Raw genomic sequence first — 27,093 nt, 5'->3', positions numbered from 1 at the left:
AAGTAGTATTTTCTCATTTTCTAAAAATTCAGAGTCATAGTTCAAACTGTTCTGTTCTCTTCAGTCATTCAGTCACTTATGCAGGGGTTTAATCTTCTAACTATGTTGCAGCAAAAGTAAACCTTAGGTCTACATAACATCGCATCACATCGTATAATCATTAGTAGGTATGCATTTGTTTGCGTCAATACAACATTCTTTGTGTCAACTATAAGCTAGAAAAGTATTTCCTATGTTCCTAAGCAGAAACTTAGGGTAAAGTGACACATTTCTATAGAGTGCTTTCAGGGAACTGTTTTGCTTTTCTTCAAGAAATTGACTTTCTGCTCTCTCCCAAACTGCCCTTCTGCAGCCTTTTTATATACCTACTTTCTTTTTTAATATAAAATACAGATGGAGCTGAAAAGTGGAATATTGACCTTCCGGTTAAATACCAGTCTTGCCTTTACACAAGTGGATCTATTGCTGGGGCTATCCTATTGTAATGGAAAGTGGAATAAAGTCATTATTAAAAAGGAAGGCTCTTTCATATCAGCAAGTGTGAATGGACTGATGAAGCGTGCATCGGAGTCCGGAGACCAGCCACTGGTGGTGAATTCACCAGTTTATGTGGGAGGAATCCCACAGGAACTGCTGAACTCTTATAAACATTTGTGTTTGGAACAAGGTAAGTTCCATCTGGAGGAATTCACAAATCCATACAGCCCTGGTGCTAACAGTTTTTGGTGGTTCTGTGTTTCAAGAGATAGCAATAGACTCAGGCTAAAAGCAGCACCCAACAGCACCCCTTTTTCTGGAGAAATTTAAACCCTAAAAACTAATGAAAACACTTTTTCAAAGAGTTTTGTGTGTTACCCTTAACAATGTGCCATCATTTATAATCAGCATATTTATTTCAATATGTCCTCAGTAAATAGTAATTAATATACATATTATTATTAATGTGACATAATTATATATGTGGTACGTAATTATATATAAAAATTACTATTTACTGAATAAATATCAAAATAAATATGTTGATTATAAATAAGGTACCTGAGGTGCTTCCCAAAGATGATATTTATATGGAAAAATTAGTAATTTATATATTTATTTAAATATGTAATGCAATTATATGTGAGATACATAATTATATATGAAATATATGTGTATACATACATAATTATATATAATATATAATTATATATAATGCATATAAATGTATTTCCTCATATGTTGGATAATGATCATTATCTGTATTTACAGATGAAAAAATAAATTAAGTCGGTATGCACAACTAGTGAAAAATATCAATGCAATTCATTGCCTTTTCTTTCTTCGACATAAATGCTAATTGTCTCCATAGCTTTTCGGTAGAGCTTTCATGTGGAAAAAAAATGTGGGGTGTATTTGGTTGACTTCCAAACATACTTGTGAAAATCTATATATTGTAGATTATTAATAACTATAAGAGAAAGGAAAAGTGCATTATTTACAATTTAGGTAAGAAGTTAACTCATAGAAGTTTGAATGTAATCAGAGAAATAATTAATTTGAGAAGGCTAACAATATCTGTGTATCATTTCTTATGGCAGTCATGGTTCTGAGAGCTTACATGAGAATAGGTGAGTCAGTTATTCATAACAAGTGTGTTAGGCATTATTATTTATATCCTCATTACAGATGAGGAAACTGAAGAGCAGAGAGGAAGGTAACTTGGCTAGTAAGCAGATAGCAAGACACTAAGTCTCTCAGGCAGCCTGTTATAAAGTCAACTCTCCTTTTTACAGTCAATGCTCTCTTTTATGGGCATTGGCCAATGCTCCTTTGTAAAGTGGGGAAAGCACAGTAACTTCCAGCATAGGACCAAGCACCCTCCCACGTGTGAAAAAGGTCCTTTACGTATTTCAAAATCTACGTACCCTGAATGGTTAAAATTTTCATGAAGCAGTCTTTGCCTATTTGGTAAGTACATAAAGATTTAAATGCCTTTGAATAGAAAATATATGGCAAGCTCTTAGGAGACTTTTAGAAGGGTAGTAGTAAGGAGTTAATGAATAACTGGGGTGTAAGACAGTAATGACATTTTCAAGGCACTTAAGATGTAACAGCAGCTAAAAATATTACATTCGTATAAGCGCTTCTCCAGGTTTTCAGGTTTCTGAGGTTAGAAAGAACTTGAAAACCCTTCGTATGAGTGAGATTACTTAATCCTGTTTGCTTCTGGGAAAAAAAAAAATAAAAACAAGAAACAAAAACCCTGCATGTACAGCCTTGTTCTTTGAATTACCCCTAAACCCATTACTATTGATGGTCCTAAAGACGTGGCTAAAACCGAAATTGTAAGATAATAACAGAAGTTTAAAACATCACCATAGACCCAAAGGGAATAATTTTACCTACACACTATGACTAAGCCTGTGATACTGGAAGATATTTTATTTGTGAGTAATATTAAATTTTTATTACTGTAGTATCATCCATATCAGTGGTTCTCAAAACACTGAAAAAATATTGACGTATGGTAGCTGGAACATAGAAGTCAAAATTAGCTATTATTTTTACTATTCAAGATACATTGACATCACCTGGAATGGTTATTAAAAATACAGATGTTAGGGACCCCTGTCCCCTAAGATTCTGACTCAGATGCCTTGAGAGACACTGATCTATATAAATAGCTGCATGTTTTATACAGTGATCAGGGAGACTAGTCACAATACAGAGGTGCAGCATGTATGTAGTCAATTGCAATTAAAACGAATCATGTTCATTTAATGTATTTCTTTCAACCCACTATCAATTGTCTTAAAAACATTTTTCCTTTTCTCTGCTTCTTAATTAGCACCTTTTTTTTTCATCAGAAGCTCTATTTTGTGGTCATATTAGTGCTATTTTTTTTTTAATCTACTAACATTGTAATCTTCCTCCGAACCAGATACAAGACTAATTTTCTTTTTTGTTTTGAAAATGCTGGGCAACATAATTTGCTGAAGATGTGCCAGCTCAGATGATGAGAGTTTATCTTCTTAGAATGATCAATGAGGATAATCACTTACATCTAGGCTGGGCATGACTGGGTCTGGCATGTAGTCTCACAGGCAATGCTCTGCCCAAACCCCTCCATGGAGAGGGAGAGAGTGGGGGCTCAAATTTAGCAGGCCTGCCAAGCCAAGCACTCTGCAGCAGTACTGCCTTCCCTAGAGGAAGGGCTAATGTTTTTCTGATTAGTCACCTTAGAGCTCTGGGCCGCCTTTTAGGCATTTTAGAGGCCCAGGGGTGGTGGTGTGGATGGGGATTTTTTTGGATTCTCACAAGGGTAGTGGAGTAAGAAAAGAAGGCATTTCCACTCCTCTTGCAAACATCCCCTTTCTCCTTTTGTTGTCCTCGCATCTTATTCAAATGTTTTAGGTCTGGGGAGCATTTCTGGTGGTACAGAGTTGAAAGCACGGGACAACCTTAACTGAACTCTTTGGTTGCCACTGGAAGGACCCTGCACTAGAGCTCAGCAGCTTCAAGAGCTCAGCAGTCTCCAAGGCCAGAGGCCAGAGGACCATTTCCTTAGGAGGATTAGTGCTTACAAACTTCATTTTATAACTAACTCTCTGGGCCTTTTTCTTCATCTCCAAAATGAAGAAAGACGTATCTCCCTGGGCTTTCCCAAATTGAAAATTTCATCTTGTGAATTAATTTTTATGATGTTTTTTGCTAAATTTTTAATTTTTTAAACATCGTGGTAAGATATATGTAACATGAAATTTACCATTGTGACCATTTTTAAATGTATAGTTTAGTGGCATTAGGTACATTCACATTGTTTTGCAGATATCACCATCATCCCTCTGAAGAACTCTTTTCATCCTGCGAAGCTAAAACTATGTACCCCTCAAAAAATAATGTAGCATTTCTTATAACAGCACTTGTTTGCCAAGCTGCCCTTTCACTGTTCTGATTTTGTTGGTAGGGAAGTTAGGGTACAGAGAATTTTGATAATACAGTTATGTGCCAACAGAAAATTACTACTGATAAATACATTAAAATTCTTAGCTTCTGAATTTTCCAGCCAATGATTTCATATTGAGCTTCATTGCTTTCAATTCAATTCACCCAACTTATTGAGTGTCTACTGTGTGTTTAAGATAGACTAACAGTATTGATCAGTCAGGACTAAAAAAATGTGGATAATAGTAAAAGACATTTAAAAGGAAATAGGCTGCAACTTAATGTGTTAGAAGGCATAATAAGACATCATATGAATGCTGAGGAGAACAATATGGTCATTGTTACTGTTAACTTATTTTACTGTTATGCATTGCATTATATTTTATTTCCATTTCCTGCTGCTGTGCTTTAATCTTGAAAAGAGCTGATCATGTGTTTGAGGCCTTTCAAACTTTACAGTGTTTTGTTCAGAGAGAGAGAGAGAACATGCACGCTACAGCAATCTCAAACTCGGTCCTGTTTGTCCCAATTTCGTGCAGTTTTCTGCGCAGAGTACTGCCAGACTTCACTGAGCTGATCTCTGTTTTCACAAAATAGCATGTAATTCAAAGCCACTGCTATTCCCTGGCTAACTGGATGCCTTTTTTGTTTGCTGTCTAACAAAAAAGTGGCGAATACTCTAAATTCATTTCATCTGCATTCTCTGTTAAACTTCACAGAATGGTACTGCGCAGTGGGTGTTCTGAGGTCACCTGTGCAGAATACACATTCCATGAAATCTCATGGTGTTGCTATTGCCAACAGTGAAGGCTGGCCCCTGTCATGCTAATGGGGATGTAAAACTGGTGACCATTTTGTATATTCAAGATTATGGAACTCTGTGAAAAATGATAGAGCATAGTGACAGCTCTTCTGTAGGCTGATGTAACTAGGGGTAAATTCTATACCTCTGAAGTGATCGTTATGCAATTCATGGCAATATTTCAGGACTAATATATTTTGAAATTATGTTCTCTCTCCTCGTATTCTACATAAAATGCTCAGAGTGTATTTTTCCCCAATGAGCTTACTGAATAATCATGCTAATTCAAATATTATTTTTTGGCACTTAAAACTGACTTATATAGTAACTTAATCTTTCAGAATTAAGAGATATGGGGCTATCCCCCTACCATAATATGAAGTTGCCTAAATTTTATTTTATGGGAAGAAACGGAATTTAGAAAACGTGGGCCTAAAGAGGTAAAATAAATGCTTTTTCAGTACCAAAAGTTAAATTAGAATTATCCATGAATGTGTTTTCCAAATAACAGAACTATATTTCTTTGCAACAAATTAGCTTGTTAAAAAGTAGGAGGCATAAAAGGTTTTCCAAGGAAGACTCGAAAGTCTAGCAATTGTATCTAACCACCCCCCTTCCTCAAAATGTAGTGCTGCAGAGGACAAAAATGATTGGTAATTAATGACTCAAGCCCTTTATGCGATACTAATCCCTTACTATTTGCTAGGTTTCGGTGGTTGCATGAAGGATGTTAAATTTACACGGGGTGCTGTCGTTAACTTGGCATCTGTGTCCAGCGGTGCTGTCAGAGTCAATCTGGATGGATGCCTATCAACTGACAGTGCTGTTAACTGCAGGGGAAATGACTCCATCCTGGTTTACCAGGGAAAAGAGCAGAGTGTTTACGAGGGTGGTCTCCAGCCTTTTACAGGTAATGTGGAAGTCCTCTAAATTAAATGTTACATGTCTCTTATTCATCCCCCTTTCCCTCCCTGCCAGCCCCTCATTAATCTATATGAGTATTATTTTAATCTTGCTGCATCTTATTTCCATTTAAGAATACCTGTATCGGGTGATAGCCTCGCATGAAGGAGGTTCAGTATATAGTGATTGGAGTCGAGGACGTACAACAGGAGCAGGTAAATACTTATCTTCAAATGCATATGTGCACACACACACACACGCATGTATTTGTGCATGTATATAAAAGGAAGGACTATTACCCTGAAGCAGTAATATTTTTGTAGTCTTCTGACAGAGCATGCCTTGGTTTGAAAATACATCTGTCAATGGCTAAAATGCTTAGTAGATCAGTGCTTTTCATTTGTCAAGAATTCACTGAATACTTGCTCAGACTTGATCCTTTCCTCTTAGGATGCAGAAGAAAGGAAAGTTCAGGTTGTCTTAAGGATTTAATAGCCCCACCTACCTAATATGTCTAAGGATAGGTAACCTTTACAGATGGTGTACATAGCAAGAAGCTGAAGTCAGGGATTAGGATTATCCTTGGCTGGGAGTGGCACCCTCTTGACTTTCTCACAGATAGCACATTTGAAACCTGCAACTGGTTGGAATCAGGTGTGTCTATGACATCATTGCAGATGTTTGCCCCGCTGTTGACTATTAGAATCTTAGAATGACTCTCCCAAGAGAGAAATTGCTGATTGGTTTAATATATTTTCAGTTGGAAAAGAACCAACTAGGAGACAGTCTACATTAGACCTAATCTCAGACAACTGGCTTGTTTTGTACTTCTGACTGGCCACAAAATCTTTTCCCAAAATACCACCACAGGAAGGCATTCAGCACAAAGAGTTTTGTGAATCAGTGACATTCTACTATTTTGGGTCAAATATTTGTCAGGAAACTGAACACATCTCCAGATGATTGCCACTTATGTCTCTGCAAGGAAGTTTATTCAGCGAGTATCAATTTGTCTAAAGACGCGTTTCCATCAAGATATTCTCTTATACTTAATCAACAGTAGGTTACTATCCCAGGCATCCTTTGAGGAATCTTCTTAATCTAAAATATAATTAAATACTGAGATGAGCAACTAAGAATAATTTTCAAGACTCTCTACCTACATATTTTCCAGAAGAGGACAACTTGACACTTTTCCAGGATGATTTAAATTATCACCTATTTATAGGCAAGACAATGAGCTGAACGATCTCTTAAAATTCTTTTCAACTTCAGAGCAAAGAGAAAGCTCCAATATAAAATACTCACTTGTTACTGACATGTTCTCTGCTTCTATTTCACACTCTTCTACTTTATTAACAAATATAAAGCCCGTTTTGAGTATAATTCAGCAACATTAATAGGTGTCTGGAAAGCACATTGCTTACTTAGCTTAATAGTCCCCATTTTGAGTACTACTGAGAAAGTACACAAATAGAGCTCTGAATTTATAGCAATGATCTGACCACAGCCCTATGCCATAAATTCATATTTACAATCTGACCACAACACTGAGCAGCTACATGCTCCCAAGGGTTGGAGAATAATTGCACTATTTAATTATTTTTGAGTCAGTTTTGCTCTGTCCCTTATGAGAAGACCATCTGTTAGACTGTACTGTACTTCGCCCTGTACTACATTTCAGAACTAATAAAATCAACGTCACTCCCATTGTCCCTTTCCTTGCAACTCGATCTTGTGGCCTGTGTGTTTTCTATAGGTGCCTGTGGTGTTTTAACTGCTCAGAGAGTGGTTCTCCCCTTTGGTGTTTCCTCTTATCTTTTATGTTCACTTTGTTTCCCTTAAAGCTGTCCTACTTTATTGGTCTGGACAGTAAAGTCGGAGAGGAGGAGATTTGATGTGGAAAAACCAGAGTGATCCTCCATCGACAGGGCTCAGGAGTCCATGAGCAGCTAGAGCAGGTCTCTCATCCATCATCCTGCCACGGAGTTCCTTGGGCTCTTTCTTTGTGTCCCCAGTGCACTCAGCTGTGATGAAGATTTTACTGATCAGAACTGTAGAAATGTCTAATAAATAGTTAAAGGTAATAGATTTTTTAAATTAGGGGGCTCAGCTTGTAAGTAAGGTTTTGCAGTTCTTTTAAACTTCCTCATTTTGTGATATTATTTTGAAATATTCTGCAGAACAAGTCTTTGAAAATGACTTTGTAGAATCTCAAAGGCACCAGCTCCTTTACCCCACCCCCACCCCAAAAACTGCAATTAAGAATATATTCCATATATCATATCTGGTAGAACTTTTCTTTTTAAAAATTAATTAGAAAAACAATTGCATTTGGAAAATGGGTCTAGGCATTCAAGTACAACACAATCACATTTGTGATTTTTTTTGGCTAATACATCGAAGATATGAAAGTGTCAAACTACTATGTATAATAACAGTCTAATTATCTTGCTTCAAAGGGGGTACATCATTATATTGCTTGAACTTGTTATCTGCCTACCATCCACCTCCTTCTTTATGAGTGATGTTTAAACATGTCTGATACATTAAATGTTTTTGGAAAACCTGGACTAGACTTGAAAGAATGTTATGTCGATGGAGTTTTGATGGTTTTGAAATATCGCTTAAACTGAATGGCTCAAGATGTGCAGTCATATTAAATCAATGCTGAAAAGTTACAACTCTAATAAATTGTATTTATGCTAATGGTTGAGTCTGATTTACTGCGGCCATTAAAAGTGAAGAATAGAAGCAATAGTCTTCTCAGAACTGCCATTTTCCCTATTTTCTCTTTTATTCCTTCACAGCTCCACAAAGTGTGCCAACTCCCTCAAGAGTCCGCAGCTTAAATGGATACAGCATTGAGGTGACCTGGGATGAACCTGTTGTCAGAGGTGTAATTGAGAAGTACATTCTGAAAGCCTATAGTGAGGACAGCACCCGTCCACCCCACATGCCCTCTGCCAGTGCTGAATTTGTCAATACAAGCACCCTCACAGGTAAATGCAATCCTTTAACAGAGTAGACCCTATTAACTTCCTTTTTGTTTGCATTTTAAATAAAAATCTTCTGCAAATGTTTTTTAGAAAAATGTATTAAATATACATGTATTTTACCTGATTAAAAACAACACCCATCTAAAGTAGTGGAAGCCTGCATCTACCTAGGATAAAAAGGATAATTCTACAATGTGCATGGGCTCTCATGGATAATTTTATTCTAAGGTAGATATTCTCTCCATCCCCCAAAGATTACATCATAGGTGGCTATAGCCCTTTAACACCTTATAGACATCTTTTGGAAATCGTATGTATAAATACTTATTTCACAAAGCAAAAATTTACTCTTTGGGACTAGCCCCAGTTCATACCACTATTATTTATTGTAAAATTGCTGATTAAACCTAATTATCTCAAGGTGGAGGAGTCTTAGAGCCCCAGTTAGTTGGACTGGCAAATCAGTGAATCGATTTCTCACAGTGTGGTGTTCCATGAAGAATGATTATAATGAAATATACTCACGCACATCACTAACACATCTCACACTCAAATTCATGCATGTGTATTAAGAGCATTTTTCAGCTTCATGAAATATTAAAGCACATTTAAAGGGAGAGTTTAAGCCTTTGATAAAAAGGAAGTAAATATGTCAAATCTGACAGAAAAAAAACATTTTCCTCTATCAAAAAATCCTATAACGTGAACCATCAGAATGGATGTTAGAAAAGCCTTAAATATTTTCCCAACAAACCTGTTGGTCAATTCCCTCAAGACTTTACTTCCTTCTTTAGACACTTTGGAATGCACAGCCCAAATATACTACCAACTTTTAGCAAAAGAAAAACAAATTCACACCCTTCACTTCTTTCCTATTTTACCCTCCTTATCAAAGCCCAACCTGAGTAAGCCCACAGCTTGCCTTTTCACAGGTTGCATACGGCAGCTACATGGGCTGGAAAATATCAAGTAGTTTATTGCTAAAAATGCTCAACCCCACTTTCAGATGAGCACTCAGTAATGACACCAACCCTACTGTATTTCCAGAATAGCTCCTTCCCCCATTCTCCTCATTAAATATTTTGTATTTTTCCAAGCTATACACATTACCTCCCTTTCTCATCCCACTCAGCTGACAGCGTTCTATTTTAGATCATATTAGACACTATAGAAAAAACAATCTATTGTATAGGATTTCTATTACTTTCTTACTACCAAATGTACATATTAATTTCATTTTTCTGCCTGATGGAGTTGTTATTAGGGATTGGATGAATGAATGCATGCTAAAACACATAAAACCATTTTGATATATAGGAGGTGTGTGCTATGCTATAATTTCATTTTCATTATTATTTTTTATTTTCACGCTTTTTTTCCTTTCTGTTTTACAAAGCTTCTCTTATCCTATCAAAAATAGAAATCTTCACAAGTCCTCTGGACCCTGACTGTTTCTGTTTCTTCAGAGATGTTACTGATAGCTTATCGTCCTCTCACTTATATTTTTAACGCCTCTGTCTGCTGCAGTAGAGTATGGCCCAAGGACCAGCATTACTAGCTTCACTTGGGAACTTATTACTAATGCACATTCTCCTGCCCACCCCACACCCGCCAAATCAGACACTCTGCAGTGTGGCTCAGCAGTCCTTGTTTTAACAAGCCCCCAGATACATCTGATGTATGCCAGAGTTTGAGAACTACTGACTGGGTGGATTCTTCCTAGGGTCATTCAAACTCTTTTATCTCCCATTGTTAAAAACCAACACACTAACCCAAACCAATCACAAAAATCTTCATTCTGTCCAAACTCCCAGCTATTGCTCCCTCTCTCCCCCTCTCGGCCTTCGTCTAGCATGAAGTATCTAAGCTCATTTTGTCTTCACTTAACTGGCTTCTGCTCATTACTTTTGTGACGAGCACCAAAAACTGCCATGTTTACATAGGCAAAAAACACTTGACACTCTGTGTCTTCACCACTCTTCAGCATTCTCCACAGTAACTCTCTCATCAGTTCTAGAAATATCTCTTCACTTCTGTGACTTTTCTGCTTACCTCCTGGTTCTCCAGGGACCCTGTTCTCAGTGTCCTTTGCTCACTTCTTCTAAAGTGTGGCAAAATATTGAAGAGTCTCAGGATTTAGAACTGGGCCATCTTCTCTTTCTCTTTCAGTTTTTTCTGGCTTGCTCCAGAAGCCTTATTGATTCTCATAACATCAAATACCAGATAGATGCTGCTATTGACTCGTAATTCTACATTCCACCTAGACATCCAAATGCCTGCATCCAATAGGCGTTTGGACACAATGACATTTCCAACTGGATGTCTCTCACCTTCTACCCTTACCAAACCTCAACTCTTGCTTCTCCTGCATTCTCATAGATACCTCCAGCCACCCAGTCAATACAATTTGAGAGTTACTCTGGACTTTTCACCTCCTTCACACCTCATATCCACAGTTGTCATTCTATTTTTCAAAATATGTGTTAAGGTCATCCATTTCTCCTCTAATCTACTGGCCAGCCCAAACTACTACCATCTTTTGCCTGGACAACTGCAATACTTACCTTCATCTTTTTCATAGCCTTTTTTTTTTTTCTCTCCCTGGCCATGAGTGTATTCTACAGAGCATCCAACATCACATCCCTCTCCTCAAAAACTTTCTTTCTTTTTTTTTTAATTATACTTTAAGTTCTGGGATACATGTGCAGAATGTGCAGGCTTGTTACATAGGCATACATGTGCCATGGTGGCTTGCTGCCCCCATCAACCCGGCATCTACATTAGGTATTTCTCCTAATGCTATCTCTCCCCTACACACACCCTCCACCCCTCGACAGGCCCCGATATGTGATGTTCCCCTCCCTATGTCCATGTGTTCTCATTGTTCAATTCCCACTTATGAGTGAGAACATGCTGTGTTTGGTTTTCTGTTCCTGTGTTAGTTTGCTGAGAATGATGGCTTCTAGCTTCATCCATGTTCCTGCACTGCCTCTCTCACAATCACAGTTTGTCTCGGTCTCCTCCTGCTTCCTGGGTTTCCAACAATTACCGTTGTAATTAATATAATTTAAAGAAATGTGTATGTAAATCCTTAGGAGAATTCCTGACAATGATGATATAATAAATCCCTAGAAGTGGAATAACTGCATCGAAGGCTCTTAAGACATTGTATAGTCTTGAACTTTGAAGTCAGACATTGATATAAATCTCTGCCATATACCTTCCCTGTGGATAAGTTCCACATCCTTCTGGATCCTAAAGTCCTAACCTATGAAATGGGAGAGTGATATTTACCTCAGAAGAATATTAAAAATATTAAGTGATATGATATTCTAGCTCTAACCCTTTTTAGCTGTGTAACTTGGACAAATCAATAAACCTCTGTGTGCTTTAAAATCCTTCTAGGTAAATAAGAATGAGATACAACTACCTGCCTCCCAGGGCAGCTGTGGGGATTAAACGAATTCATGTGTATGTAAAGCACATAGCACAGTGCTTGACATGTGGCATGCACTGTATCAATGTTACCTACAGGATATCTGTAAAGTGTGTAACATTATGCTTAATGCATGGTAATTTCTCAAGAAATGGATAGCAATTATTATTATTATTATTATTATTTTATTATTATTATTATTATTATTATTTAATGAAGTCTCACTCTGTCGCCCAGGCTGGAGTGCAGTGGCGAAATCTCTGCTCACTGCAAGCTCCGCCTCCCAGGTTTACGCCATTCTCTTGCCTCAGCCTCCCCAGTAGCTGGGACTACAGGCCTCCACGCCCGGCTAATTTTTTTTGTATTTTTAGTAGAGACAGGGTTTCACCATGTTAGCCAGGATGGTCTCGATCTCCTGATCTCGTGATTCACCCACCTTGGCCTCCCAAAGTGCTGGGATTACAAGTGTGAGCCACAGTGCCCGGCCAGGATAGCAATTTTTACACTGCCCAAAAAGCTGTACAAATTATGCTTCCACCAGCAAGCAGAATGCAAGATTGTGCATTTCATTTTATCTAGCCAACACCAAGTTTTACAGTTGAAAAAAATTGCAAATTTAAAAGGCAAAATATGTCAGAATATTGTTTTAGTTTGTATTTATGTGATTACTAGAGAGATTAGTTTTTTAATATTTATTGGCCATTTCTACTTCTTTTATGATGTGCCTAAGTAGGTCCATTGTTTTTTATTTTTTATTTTTTTTTTTTTTTTTTTATTTTTTGAGACAGGGTCTCACTCTGTCACCCAGGCTGGAGTGCAGTGGTGCAGTCTCAGCTCACTGCAAACTCTGCCTCCTGAGTTCAAGAGATTTTCCTGCCTTGGCCTCCCAAGTAGCTGGGATTTCAGGTGTGCATCACCATGCCAGGGTAACTTTTGTATTTTTAGTAGAGATGGAGTTTCACTATGTTGGCCAGGCTGGTCTCGAACTCCTGACCTCAGGTGATCCACCTGCCTTGGCCTCCCAAAGTTCTGGGATTACAGGCATGAGCCACTGCACCCAGCTGCATTGCTAATTTTTCTATTGAATGATTCACATTTTCTCATTAAAGTTTTTCTCTGCGTATGAAGAATAATATACATGTTTATCTCATCTGATGCAACTCCCCCAGTTTTGTCATTTTTTAAAAAATTTTGATTTGCATTTTTGTGTAGAGATTTAAAAAATATTTTATGTAGTTAATGTAACACCCTTAAAATGTTCAATATTCTATGTGTGATTTTTTAAAAATATATATTCCCCATTTAGGGTTGATTATTATTTATGTTAGATATACCATATTGATAACATATAATGCATATTCCTCAAAATAGTAATTCTAAGGTTAGGATAAGAACAAATCAGAAACTGGATGCAGGGAGGCTTTTCAAATTAAATCAGCCTCTCCCAAGATTCTGAAGGATACCTTCTTGAAGGCAAGATCCCACAGATTGTAAACCAATGTAGGGTAGTACTGGATGTTACTCAAAAGGCATGTCATACATGGTAGTGATGTATAGGGAGAAGAAAATCAGAAAACTGTTGAGCAATTGTTATTTATTTTTATATATCAAATTTGTCACAAACTAAGGGAAGAATTAACTATGTTAACTATGCATGCAGTTTTGTCAATTTCTCTGAGATATTTTTTGTTTGAATTTTTTGAGTTTTTATTACTTTTACACTTATTATTTATGTTTTAACCTTCAAAGTCTCATTGCTTTAGGTATAGTCATGCATTGCTAAAGGATGGATATGTTCTGAGAAATGTGTCATTAGGAGATTTCATCACCTTGCAATGTGCTTACATAAACCTAGATGGCATAGCCTACTCCACACCTAGGTAAGCTGGTGTAGCCTATTGTTCCTGGGCTGCAAACCTGCACAGCATGTTACTGTATTGAATAGTGTAGGGAACTATAGCTCAATGGCAAGTATTTGTGTATCTAAACAGATCAAAACACAGAAAAGGTGTAGTAAAAACACTGCATGGTAATCTTATGGGACCACCATCCTATATGTTGTCTGTTGTTGACCAAAACATTATGTAGCACATGACCACATGGCAGCAACTTGGCTAACATCCTTTAATTCAACATTGTTTTCTTATAAGTTTGATGAGAAAATTAAAAAAAAAAAAACAATCCCTAGCAAGGGCCACTCTCTGCATGGAATTTGCACATTTTCCCCATGTTTTTGTGGGTTTTCTCTGGGTACTCCAGTTTCCTCCCACATCCCAAAGGTTTTCCCCTTATGTGAATTGAGTTGTCTACATGACCTCAGAGTGAGTGAGTGCAGGTGTGTATGAGTGTGCCCTGTGATGGTATGGTGGCCTGTCCAGGGCTGATTCCTACCTTGAGCCCTGAGCTGCCAGGATGGGCCCCAGCCACCCACAACCCTAAAGTGGAATAAGCAGATTGGAAAATAAATGAATGAGTAAATAGAAATCATTGTAAAATAAAAATTCATAAAGTCTATGATAATCATACAGATGCACAGCAATAAACAATTCAGTATGACAGGGCTCAGCAAGCTGCCCAGTCTGTGATTGCTGGGGTTTGAACTCCATGCTGGTAGGCGGTGCTCCTTACAATGTTCACTTGGAAAGCATTTATTCCTTGATTTATACCACACCACTGTCACTCACTGATTCACCAAAACTTGAGTAAATCATTATTTCGTTTTGATTAATCTTTTGTAAATGCATGTATAGCACACATTCATTTCAATGTTTAATATTAGTAGTCTATAGAAATTTGGTGATGTTTTGTGACCAGAAATATGCCATAGGATCTTAATTCTTTTTTACATCAATTAGCCTGTGGGAAAATTGGGTTTGTTGTATATCATTTTACTTAAAAGTTGTAGTTTACAAAAAATTCCGATGACGTTAAGTGAAGACTTCTATATATCTCTGCAGTTTTAGTTTTATCTTTCACTTGAGATTCTCTGTATTTAAGTACGGGAGTCACTCATTCATACTTGTTTTTATAATTGATATAATTGGTCTTCTCTCTGCCATCATGTTTTATGCTTTCCAGTTTTATTATTTCTTGTTTTTTAGTGATTTTTTTCACTACATTTCTTGCCAGTGTGTACTATGAATTCTTTGATCTTTTTTCTTTCAAGGAGTTTGCTTCTCTCAATGCTAAAGTGAGTCATCAAGGACATATGTAGAAGGTAATCTTAAAGACTAAGAAGAACTCCAGTATTGCCAGGTGGACTTTTCATTGTAAAGACTCAGGATAATGAGGAGGGAATGTGAACTGAGAGTCACCAAAGCCAGCTTGGATAATTATCAAAGTCAGAGAATTTCCCAGTAAACAAAAGGAATACTAGGAAGTGAGATGGAAGGAGCTGAGAAAGCAGAGAGCCAGAAAGCTGGATTTGGTGGAGATGTTAGGGGTTCAGAGATTGTTTTGAGGCAGCTGCTTTGCCAGTTGGTTGAGAAACCAAGGTACCAAAAGAGAGAAAAATCGGTGAAGCCTATATAAACAGCTTTGTTATTGAGCAGTTTTGCTACTGATCTTGAAAATAACCCTTATTTAGCATTTCTGAGGTAACTTTTGTTGAGATTTTAATATTTAAGTTAATTTTGGTTGTTAGAGTCATATTTAAATAAAATAATTCTGACACTGAATGTACAAGGCAATTTTGCTTTATTGGTTAGCATAGGGTTCTTTACCAATTAAGTTTAAAAAATGCTAATCAGAAAATGTGCTGTTTTATTTCATTAATTTTTTGTTATATAATAAGCTCTTTTATTCTTCAGATTTGGGTCCTTCTTCAGCTTGGAAAATTTGCCATTGTGTTTATGATCATTACTTCTGGTGAGAAATAGCAATTTTCAATATTGTATATTTCTTCCCAGGTTGTCTTCCTCATTTTAGTAGTTCAGAACACGGCTTGTAGAGTCAAATCAATCTAAGGTCAAATTCTGCCTATGCCACTTTTCAGCTGTGTGATCTCAGGCAAATTTAAAAACATATCCTTACATAGGAGTTTCCTCATTCATAAATTGGGGATGAAAACCTTATTTATATTATGGAATTGCTATAAAGATTAAAATGAGTTATGTAAAATATTTTGCTCAGAAACAGGCACATAGTGTTCAATGAATTCATGGTTACCTTTATAATCTCTGAATTACAGTTTCTGATTTCTGGGTTATTGTCCCATAATTGTTTTTATTTCCATTTTCTGATTTTTGCACTGTTGATTCTGCTCTTTGAGACTTCTAAGATGATTTTTAATTCCTCTAGTTCAGTCTTTGATATGATGTGCCTTTTTCCTCATCTAGCTTGCTTTGATTTCTGCCTGCCTCTTGAAATTCTCAATTTTTGTCTTCATCTCTTATTTACTGCTTACCTTCTGTCTCTTACTTAGTGGATTCCAAGTTATTTTAGGTCTTATTAATGGCATGCAACTCATGATTTTTAAATTTTACAAGTTTCTTGAATTAAATCCTCCCCAGAATATGACAATCTTCCATAATTTGAGGGCTATATTCTTATCCTTCTTTCAAGTTACCATTTTTCCATCAGCTAAATATACTCCCCCAAACTCAACTCCATAGTTTAGTTGGCTCATCTCTAATATAACCTTCTGACTGGGTGTTTGCATGGGAAAATTAAACTGTTTGCAAATCATCTTACTGGGCATCCAGTTGCTGTTAATAAAAGCCTTTGCTAAGATGATGACAGGGTTAGTGGGGTAAGTTTGCATTAGCCTCGCAGCCACCCTACAGTTTCAGCTCCTTTCTTCCCAGTGTTTGGTAGAGTAGGAGTGCTGAGAGCTTGCTGGCATTTTGCTTCCAGTTTAAGTTTGGGTTTGCCTAGGACTTTCCTTCTAACAGTCCATTGTCTCTGCCTGGTCTCGTTTTAGGTATTTATAAAACTTTGGTCGTTTCACTGGGATTCTTACAAGGTGGTAGTTCAAAACTATAGCTGTATACTGAGTCAACTGGGGAGCTTTAAAAAATATACTGATGCCTGTGTGCCCCACGTGCAAAATGTCTGATTAAATTGGCCTGGAATGTGGCCTGGACATTTGTACTTTTAAATTATCTCAGGTAATTCTGCTGTACAGCCAGCACAGGGAAACTCTATTTAAAGGAGGAGTTTGTCACCAGTGATCACATTTAAGTTTTATCCAGATATTCTTATAACTTTCATTTCCCCACTGAAACTCAAAAATGTTAGGAAATAAAAAACTAAATGTATATAAAAAATAATAAGCTATTAAAAGTAGATAGAAAATACTAGCAAAGGAATATAATAAGATGACAAAAATTAAGTGTAATAGTCATTGGGAAGTGGGATTTTATGTTCAGACTTACAAAAAGCAGAAGGTAAAAGCAAAGAAAATTATTAAAAATGAATATCAACTAAGATAACTGAAGAAAACAGAATAGTGAAGCAGAATATTTACCATTCATGAATTTGTCTATCAGAGGATTAAATGAGATAAATCCCAGTTGCAATGGAGAGTCCAAGGGTTAACAGGCCCGCTCAGGAGCAAATGGGCCCCTTTGGGCCACAGGGTCTAGATTCTGTGCCCTCCCAAGGCCAAGGTTCAGAGCAAGGAGTTCTTTAAGGTTCATTCCCTCAGCCAGAGCCTCAGGGTAGAAAACCCTTCAGTTATCACTCCTGTGTATCTTTAGATTTGTTGAAAGGGCTCCAATTAACTCTGGGTAGCTTTTGCTGATTTTCCCTGCAGCCCTGCTAACATGCAAAGCTGCAGCCCAGAGAGACAGGACTGGCGTTTCCCCTCAAACTGAGGATTGCTCAGAAACTGACTTCACAATTTGAATTGAAATTATTTCAAGAATGAATGGATTCAAGACTTCGCACATATATGAATTATTTTTTCCGTAAGGTGTTTAAACATGTAAACTTAATTATCAGCATAATTACTACAGCACCTGGCATCAAGTGTTACAGATATAATTGGTGTATACAAAATATTTTCTCAATTTTATTGTTGCATTACATTGAGCTAAAGTCTAGGGGTTATATTGCTTCTTCAGGTAAAATGATAAATAATAGTAATATTATTTACTATTTGCTATGGTTTGGCAAATGAATCAATAATGATAAGAATAATCTTCCAGATGACCCACATATATCTACATTTATGTAAAGAAAAAGAAATTTTAATTTATAACACAAATAATAATATAGCTTTTGCCACTAGAATTCTTTCAGTCTTTACATACAATAGACTTAATTTTTTTACCTGAATGAAGTGGGTTTCATACTGAAAATCTGTCTCTAATTTTTGCCTCTTTTACATGGCTACTGTAATAATTAGTGACTCTCAATTCTACTGGTCATAAGGTGATTCTCAGATTACTTATAAAATGCAGATTTAGGGGTCACTCACACATGATTCTGTACATCTGGGCTAGTATTTAGCAACTTGCATTTTACCTAATGCTCCAATTGTATTTTTGGAAGATTTATGAACCACATATTGAAAGACACTAGTGTAAAGGAGTGGTCAGCTTAGACTGGAATACTTTCACCTGCTAGGCTTGCAACTATCCCTGCTTTATTCCTGCTTCTGGTTCTAACTGTGTTAGCTTTGCTGCCAGAAAAATGCCAAGGCAAGTGAAGAAAGAGAGGCAGTGTCAGTAGGACCCCTGAACCCCAGTAGGACTCCTGAACTTCTGAAAGTTCCCAGAAGAAAGGAAGTAAGAACTGGGGATCTTGATAACATGGATTCTGATTCACTAGGTCTGGGAATATGGTGTTAGATTCTGCATTTCCAACCAGCCCCCTCCCACTCTGTCATGCCCCATATAGAAAGGCAAGGAGCTCACTATTTATATGGGAAATAGAAAACAACAACAACAACAACAAAGAAAAAACAATAAAATAAAACAAAACCTAATTCTCAATTACAAGATGCCCCTTAGGTTCATATAAAAGTGAGAGCGGTATAATTCAATGTAGGAATTATCATTGTAATGTCTTGGCAGAGCCTTGCCTGCATGCATTTAAGTTACGAACATTCAACTACATATTTTGGAAATGGGTAAGGGATGGAGGAAAAAGTAAAAAAGCAAAAATTAAACATAACAAAAACCTATAAAAATAGTGTCATTGGCAAAGGATGCTATCCAGTACGGAAAATGTCAACATCTGTTAGCTGGAAAGAATGTTTGAATAATTTTAGGGTTTCCCAATCATTGACAAAGAAGTGATACTCCTTGTTTGGGTGTCTACAAAAAGAATGAAGACTTCAGAGCCCTGAAGAATCATTGATTTCTGAAGAGTTAGAGGCACACACAAAACCAAATGTACTATACTTTATGGGCCATATAAAGAGTTGTCAAGGGAACTTTAAATCACGTTATTTTTGCCTTATGCCTGATTTTGGAACTTAAACTCAGCTATGCAGAGTATCATAAATAAGATTAAATTAAATTAAAATGCTACTCTGTATATGTATGTATATGTGTATGTTATGTACGTTCATATATTATATAAATATGCTCTCTCTATATATATGTATTCTCTCTCTATATATGTAACCATACTTACCTGAGAAGTCTGCAGAGAAATGACTGTAATTCAATGCCGTGAAATTTTTTTTTCTATTCAACTGAAAGTTCTTACTCCACAGTTTCTAAAACTGCCTATGGTACTCTCTGTGCACCCATGCTATTTCTTCAATAGACAATAAGCTCCTGGAGGACAAGTTTCATGTTTTATATTTATTTTAAGCCTCGTTCACTACCTTGCTCAAGGTAGGTGATTAATATACTTATCTTAAAAGAATGAATGAAGGAATCTTTCAATTAGCAAATGTAGCTTTCTGCTACTAACCCCATAGTTAACCTAATGTTAATATTTTTTTGTGCTGAGTTGGACTGAGTATTGAACTACTAGTCCTTACTAAAGTCTCCTCAGTCTTTTATCAATAGTTCTTTAATTGTATAGAAGAATGCACAGAGCTATCACAACTTAAATGTATATTTGGAACTTAATACACATTTCCCAATAGAAAACAATATGTTGGTAGGGTGAGACTAATAAATAACTAATAAAGACTAATTCCAAAACTTAGACCTCAGAATAGAACCCAACCACTACATATTTGAAATGAAAAATAATGGAAGCCAATACTGCTGCAATGCTGATAATTATAAAGAACAGAAAATATTCATTTATTTTAAAAAGTGATCTACCATGTTCCATGCTAGTGCTAGGCCCTGTCTTTGTAACATGATTTTTATAACACTAAAATATAGCCCAAGCACTCTCTCTGAAGTATAAGATTATGTAGACAATGAAAGTTTTATAGGAAAAACCTAATAGAGATGGGTTTATCATTTTTAATTCATTATTTCACTTGAGATACTGAGAACCTAAAATAATAGCGATGAAGTTTTTCTCTCACTGGTAATAGGTGTCCACAGTAAGTCAATGCAGAGGCGGGATGTTCATAGGCGAGACCCACACACTTCATCTTTTTGCTGTGTCATCCTTATGGACAAGGCTTCTACCTCCTAGTTCAAGATGACTGCTTGAGCTCCTGCCATCCAGTCTGATTTTCACCCAGCAGGAAGAAATAATGGTTAAAGAATACTCACATTCACTTTAAAGACATATTTTAGAAGTTGTTCCTCCACCTCTGGTTATCTTGCGTGGCCAGAACTTAGTCACATGGCTGTACCTAGCTTCAGGGAATGTTGAAAAATGCTGTCTTTATTCCAAGTAGCCATTTGCCCAGGTAAAAAGTGTTTTTATTTTACTGAGGAAAAGGAGTATAATACATAATAAGGAGCAATTAGTAATCTTTGCCACAATAGGAAATCGTCAGAAGTAAATAAAAAGTAATTCTTTTTGTTGGTGTTATTAAAGATAAAAGCCAGTTTTTATAGTAGACCATAAATTAATATTCCAATATTTGTAGTTTATTACAAACTTTTTTTTTTTTAATTTGAGATGGAATCTTGCTCTGTTGCCGAGGCTGGAGTGCATTGGCACCATCTCAGCTCACTGCAACCTGCGCCGCCCGGGTTCAAGCAATTCTCCTTTCTCAGCTTCCCAAGTAGCTGGGACTACAGGTGCATGCCACCACATCTGTTTTTTGTTTTTTGTTTTTTTTGTTTTTGTTTTTGTTTTTTGTATTTTTAGTAGAGATGGGATTTCACTATATTGGTCAGGCTGATCTCAAACTCCTGACCTCAGGTGATCCACCTGCTTCAGCCTCCCAAAGTGCTGGCATTACAGGCTACAAAATATTTCTTTAAATGTAAATCTTGAAAGAAACTGGTCTGAAAAAATTCACAGGACGAAAATATGGCCTATGACATAAATAGCAAAAATAGAAATGATGTAATGTTCCTGCTTAGCTAATGTAGAAAGATTTCATTAGGTAATGCAGTGTTGATGAGTTAATAGCTTTGTCTAACTCTTCTGAATACATAATGTGCCTGAACTACTGGTACATTGTGAAATCTTCAGAGAGAGTTTTTTTTAAAAAAAAAAATTTTTTTTTCATTTTATTTTATGCAATAAGAATTGACACCAAAGGATTTGCATTTCTTTTTGGTAACATGTTGAGCCATAGTTAAAAATGATGAAAATATATAACTTTTGTTCTACAGTGATAATCAACTAGGCATGTCCACAATGCTTATAAACATTCAATACAAATACTTCAAGGTTATCAATCATAGTTGATAAAGAAGAAGAATGCACAGCCAGACTTTTCTGTTTTCTACCTTTTATGATCATTTTATATTTGTGTTATATTTGGAACAAATTAAAAGATTTATATGTATAATAAACAAAGGTCCAATATTGAACCCAATCTCTCTCTCTCACACACACACACACACACAAATGCACACATAGAATTTCTTATAAATCAGTCGTTTTTGTAAAGGAATATTATAGGCATACAAACTTGCTCATTTTGGAGGACAAGACTTCTAATTTCTGTTTGTAGGCAATAGGTGTCAGTAATAAATTGGAACCTCTTAACACATTTTAAGGTGCATTTTAAATAAGATATTTTATAGTATAAAGTGTGCTATTATTGTTTTTAATTACCATTTTTCAACACTTTTTTCTTGTTTGTGGAACTGGAGCTTAGGTCAAATGGGAGGAATAATGATCTTGGGGTCAGAATACAGGTTCTAATATTGGCTCTACTGCTTTTTAGCTGTCTGGACTTGAGCACCATACAGTACACTCTCTCCAAAAGCAGCCTCCTCTGTACAATGGGATAACAATATCAGAGGCTTGTAGCAGGGGACCTTGGACACTGATCATAAGGGATGACTTTCATTTCTCTTTCTTTTCTTTTCCTCTTGTCTCCTTGCCTGTCTCTCTGCTTAGTCAGGTCCAGTGTTTTCTTGAAGAGTTTCAGTAATTTCAGTGTGAGACCTTTATGTAAGGTAAAGAGTTAACACAAGCACGTGGCTTCAAACTTATTGGCAAATTAGAATAAAAATGACAAAGACTCTGTAGTTCTTACCACAAAGGCATTGATTAAAAATTTGAGGTTAGATGTAAGCCTGCTGAGAGAATCTTAACTGGATAATACTTTGAGGTCAATTAAAATCACTGTTTAAACCATCCTCTAAGACTGGGATTAGGCCACATATTTTATAAAGAAATAAAGAATAATTTTTTTCCTGTTTGTAAGAATCAACATCTGCATAGTCTTTGATAGGTATATGATATTCTATGCTCTCTACCAAAAGTTTTAAACAAGGTCAAAAAACCCATTTGAAGGAAATTAAATGTAATAAAAATTAGTTTTGAAGTTTCCCAGGGATTACCTTAGGTTTGGGTTAAGTGTATTTATTGTTCCACCTTTTGGGTAAAATGCAAATTGACTTTCCCTTTGTAAATATTAGAAGTCCTTATTTTTATTGAAAATATTATCCAAAAACAACAATAACAAATCCCACCCTCCTGGGCTAAGAACCAGAGGAGAAGCATCCTGGATATGTTTCCAGATCTCTATTAGATCATTAAGTTTTCATCCATATTTAACAAATGTCATTATTCAGTTTCATGGGATCACTGTGTCAAAATGTCTGTGTTAGACCTTTATTTTCAGAGGTTCCTTTAAGTGGGCAGGAAGCATGGCATATTGGATTGATTACTCTCTTTAATCCATCCACTGGGTTGGTTTGGGATGTATACTTAAAAATTAGATTTTATCAGCACTGCAGCAGGATCCTCAGCCAGAAGTCTCTTCTTCTGCCCTCCTTCCCCTGGCCAGTTTTCTTTTAAAAAGTGGGCTCTTCCATTATGTCTCCAGGTAGCAGTAGCAGCTCTGCCTGTGTGGTATCCCTTACCAGATGGCCCTCTTAATAAATGTCTTGCTCTTGCCCACCCTCACTTTCTTGATCCAAATATGAAATGCCAGCAAATAAATAAGAGCATTGTACTCTGATGAGTTCTCTTGAGATGGGGGAAAACCCTGGGGAGAGGAAGCTAGAAACAGCTTTTCTGTTTGCTGTGACTGCTCCTAATTACTGGCCAGTAGTAGAAGATATCATTTAGATGCAGTAGAATATAAAGATAAAGAAAAAAAATGAGAGATAAATTCTCCATGTTATCCCAAATGCCTTTGCTAACGTGGAAATACTCTTGGATTGTTGGAGTCCATTTGAAATATTGTGCATGATCCTTACAAGGGGACCCCTGACTTTGGACTCAGGGTAGACAGTTGCTGCGTGCAGATTTCACCGCCAGACTAAAAGTGCAACGGAAATGAGTGGGTGATGAGAGCAGAGCAGCCAGTTCTTTAATTGAATTAAAAGCTGGGTGACATCAATGCAGACACCTGTCCAATTACAGACAGGCCAAGGTGTTTACCATTGCTGTACAAGCGATTCGAAGATGACAGAAATCTTTCCGCCCACAGATTAACATAATGAAGGAGAACAGATTACAGTGGATGCCGGCCAAACACCTTGGTTGGCAGCTGGGGGTGGGGTGGGGGAGGGAGGAGGAGTCTGCTGAAGTATGTAAGTAGAAACGGAGTCCTTTTTTCTTCTCTGAAATATGCTCGGCTTTAAAAAGGATCCATTTTGCTTTGTGTCTTAGGCTCGGTTTCCAGGCAGAGAATTTATACTTGTCTGCATTTAGTCAGAGGAGTTAATCATAAAATTTCAACGTGAAAGCAGACTCCTCTGTTGTTTTGCTGCTTCTCAGCATACGGTGTCCCATTAGAGGTGCAAAAGCTTGCAGAGCTGGTGTCAGCTCCACAATGATTTTGTCTTAGGTCGTCAGGCTGCCTCCAATTATTAATATTTTTCTTTGGCTCCTTTGAAACTTGAGGTTAAAGCAAAGGAAAGAGAGTGTTGGAGATAATAATGTATCAGTCAAAAGAAACAATGTCTGTCACTTTGCTTGCTCCCTGGAAGGGGTGTGGTGGGAGTCAGGCTCTCCTATAGTGAGAGAAATAGCGGAGTGGAGCTAACTGTCTGCAAAATCTTAATTTTCAGTCACCCGTCAAGTGCTCACTTTTGGTAAACCATACTAATAGCTGCTAGGATAGAGGATAAGGAAAGCAGTAAAAGGCTGTGCCCTCTGTGTTCAAGGAATTCCCAAATCACTGTGAAGGACTTCTAAGTCGCAAGTTCTCTAGGCCAATGCTCTTCCCCTCTGTTAAGTGGAAACCCTGAGAGCACAGAGTTTGGAGCCATATGCAGCAGGCCTCTTAACCTTCCTACGGTGATGAGTTTCCTTCCCTTAAATCAAGTCCCTGCCCCCTGATCTTTCAGCTTGGGCTTTCTGCACCCACTGTGGCCCACAGGACTTCAATTCAAAGGGAATCTACTTACTTGACTTCAAACTCCCTTGGCGTGGCATGTCAGGATTTCTCAATGTTAGGCATTAATGCAAAATGCATTATCGCTTAGCAGTGGGAGTTATGGTCCTGCTGGTGCCAATGATTTTAATCCGGATACCCATGCTCCTGTGTTTCATGGGATACTAACACTTTTAAGACATCAATAATGCTTACTTTATGCTTATTGAATGTTTCTTCAGCTTGCCCTCTTCCATTACCTAGAGGGACTAGCAGGTTTCCTGACATGATTGGGACCATTTTCTGATTTCACAGAGTTTGTGGCTGAAAGGGAGTTTGCGAGGTCATCTGGCCTGCCTTGTAATAGGGACACTCTCAAAAAAAAAAAAAAAAAAAAAAAAAAAAAGACTTCTCTGGGATGTGTCCCAAACAAAGAGATTCACAACCAAACCAATTTTAAAGTTCTCCCTTTCAGGATATAATTCTTCAGTATAAAAACCCCAAGTGTCACAAGTGTCATAAAAGGCAACTACCGCATTTTCTATTTTTGGGCTTTCTGTCTAGGATTCCTTTAGATATGTCAATTCTATATTTCCCAGTATTCTTTTTAATATAATACCAAAAGATATATTTAAATTAAATTTAGGCTTCCTATTATCTTGAACTGGTAAGTCTGAATCTTATAAATGTCATTGTCCACTTGGCCTGTATGCAAACATTCTTCTTTATGTATCAATCTGTTACTGTAAGAGTTCTTCTAGTTCCAATATTTTCTTATGTTAGAAACCTTGTAAAAATCAGTTGTATTCTGTAGCACCTTTTCCAGACGCATATAGCGGAAACATTGATAAATGCTTTTTGATGATGATATATCTTCAGAGTAACACTGTATTTTCCAGAGAGTACCTAATCTAAGTAGAACCCTGACACTTAAAGCAAAGCCATTAGGATAACCACTCAATGATCTCAAAGGATATATCCACAATCTACATAGTCTTGGAGAGAATATGTTACTCTCTTTCTTTGGCCATGGCACAACTTTTCAACTTGAATCCATCCTGGTAAACACTACTTACTGAGAATCAAAGGAGATAAACCACGTGTCTCCAACAATAAAATGACCTTCCCTTGATTCCAAGTGAATGAAGACCACATGTTTGACCAGCCCCTTGCCCTTGCATAACCCTTAATTTTAACCTGACAGGAGGAGAAAGCACAGTGAACCATTATAGTGTTCTTCTTCCTGAAGTAGGTAATTCTAACTTGCCTTTAAGGAAAATTATCAGATGGTTGGACAAACTTTGTCTCTGACACACAGCATGATGAACAAGATTCCCTACTGGAAATAGAAAAGAAATGGCACTCCAGCCTTAGAAAATGCAGCACATTTTTTGAAAGTGTGAGTTACAAGCCATCTAAAACCTTCCATCTTGGATCCAAAGTTGGCAAGAACCAAAACATCAGCTTTCTTCTTTTTCTTTCTTTCTTTTTTTTTTTTTCTCTGTTTTCTATTTTTCAGCTCTCATTTCTCAGGGCTTATTATTGTTTCACCGGGCTTGAAATGGGAAATGTGAGCACTTTGATAAATGGCTTGAAAGATGATCTAGTTTCTCTCCAGCATCTTTCTTTAAGAGTCTCAGGGTTTTTCTATGAAATACAATACAATTTGGTAAAGATCTCTACCAAATCAAAGCTGAAGAAAGCAAATTTGCTGAGATGAGCAGTGCTTGCTTTTAAGGTCCTTAAAATAAGGAGTGGCTAAAATTAATAAAAGACTCTCACTATACACATGTTATACACAACGTAACTCCTTTAGTGAAGACAAGAAACATTAAATAAAACACTAAAGATCACTTAGTGAGTTGTGAACTCAGGATCTGGTTTGATACAATCCCTCTGAAAGTCTATAGAATACCCTTCCTGATAACTTGATGTAACAATTAAAATTTCAACATTGCACTCTAGTTATGATTTGGAAAGAAATGTCTTAGTATAAGGAATTTTATAAAGCCAGGCTGTAAAATTGCACAATCATAGAGCTGCTTTTATGTTTCTCAATGATAATACTTCCTGAATGTACAACACATCTTCATGCTAATGATTTCAGATAACCAACCTGTATATCAGCATTGTTTCTTTTTGGGCATGGTGTTCCTATGCCTCAGCTGAAGCATGCTCATCTATGAAGGGTGCTGCTTTTCACATA

General features: G+C 36.8%; 1 protein-coding gene across 1 annotated transcript in view; it reads left to right on the top strand.

The window, feature by feature from the left end:
• Positions 1 to 27,093, top strand: part of USH2A (usherin) — an 843,890-nt gene that overhangs the window by 380,846 nt on the left and 435,951 nt on the right. The window contains exons 28-31 of the mRNA XM_031015607.3: positions 394 to 667; positions 5,433 to 5,636; positions 5,764 to 5,844; positions 8,440 to 8,631. Of these exons, the coding sequence (XP_030871467.3) occupies positions 394 to 667; positions 5,433 to 5,636; positions 5,764 to 5,844; positions 8,440 to 8,631 (751 nt within the window). The remainder of the gene's footprint in view (positions 1 to 393; positions 668 to 5,432; positions 5,637 to 5,763; positions 5,845 to 8,439; positions 8,632 to 27,093) is intronic.

The sequence above is a fragment of the Gorilla gorilla genome, chromosome 1, assembly GCF_029281585.2.
Source record: "Gorilla gorilla gorilla isolate KB3781 chromosome 1, NHGRI_mGorGor1-v2.1_pri, whole genome shotgun sequence".
Lineage (NCBI taxonomy): Eukaryota > Metazoa > Chordata > Mammalia > Primates > Hominidae > Gorilla > Gorilla gorilla.
This window is presented reverse-complemented; position numbering and strand designations above follow the sequence as displayed.